The sequence below is a fragment of the Eimeria mitis genome, genomic scaffold (assembly GCF_000499745.2).
Source record: "Eimeria mitis Houghton genomic scaffold, Emh_scaff1547, whole genome shotgun sequence".
NCBI classification, from domain to species: domain Eukaryota; phylum Apicomplexa; class Conoidasida; order Eucoccidiorida; family Eimeriidae; genus Eimeria; species Eimeria mitis.
Genome location: NW_013569730.1, coordinates 231 through 1047, shown reverse-complemented (window position 1 = coordinate 1047; position 817 = coordinate 231). Strand labels below are relative to the sequence as shown.

Here is an 817-nt window from a genome sequence, read left to right as displayed (position 1 = left end):
CTTGTATATTGGAGGACATGAGTAGATCCTTAGTTCTGGCTGTATCTAGTAGGTTAAGACTTTCTCCCAAGACGAGGAGACAGCGTTGGGGGCTGACGACGACAACAATACCAGCACAGGAGTGCAGCAGCAGCCGCATGTCGGGTGCATGCAGAGTCCTGAATAGCTGTGAATCCATCCGTATATACACCCCAGGTGACCACGATCGTATACCATCAAGTTTCTTACGATAGTCTTTCGCGCTGTTTGGTGCTTCAGCTGCTTCTGCTGCTGCTGCTGCTGCTGCTGCTGCTGCTGTTGCTGTTGCTGTTCCTGCTGCTCCACCTGCTTCTGCTGATGATGATGGCCCTGATGATGCACCCTTGCCTGTTCTTGGGGCCTGACCATCTGCTGTAGTTGAAGCATCTGCTGCTGCTGTTGTTGCTGCAGCAGCTGCAGCAGCAGCAGCAGCAGCAGCAGAGTGCTGCGGGGGACTGTTGTCTGCTGCTTCTTGTGAAGAGTCATCTCCCCTACCCAGCACCTTTTGTAACACATCAAAAAATGCATTTCCTTTCCGTCTCCTTTTTGTTTTCTGCTGCGACGGCTCCAGCAGCAGCAGCACAGACACCTCAGGGGGAGTTAAACTACTCTCTAGATCTCTCGCTACTGTCAGCACTGTTGTTGGATACACCTGAAAAAAAAAATATACACAAATACAAACACACCGTGTAGAGGCTGCGGGTAATGCTGCTGCTGTTGCTGCTGCTGCTGCTGCTGCTGGGTGCGGTGCTTTTGGTGCTGCTGCTGTTGGTTTTGCTGCTGCTGCTGCTGCTGCGTA

The 817-nt window shown here is 52.1% G+C and overlaps 1 protein-coding gene across 1 annotated transcript in view; it reads right to left on the bottom strand.

The window, feature by feature from the left end:
• The window catches only part of EMH_0039270 (uncharacterized protein), a gene marked incomplete at both ends in the record, with an annotated part of 10150 nt that extends 9646 nt beyond the window's left edge, over positions 1–504 (bottom strand). The window contains 1 exon segment of the mRNA XM_013495374.1: positions 229–504. Coding sequence (XP_013350828.1) covers positions 229–504 — 276 coding nt within the window.
• Positions 505–817: the final 313 nt, after the last annotated feature.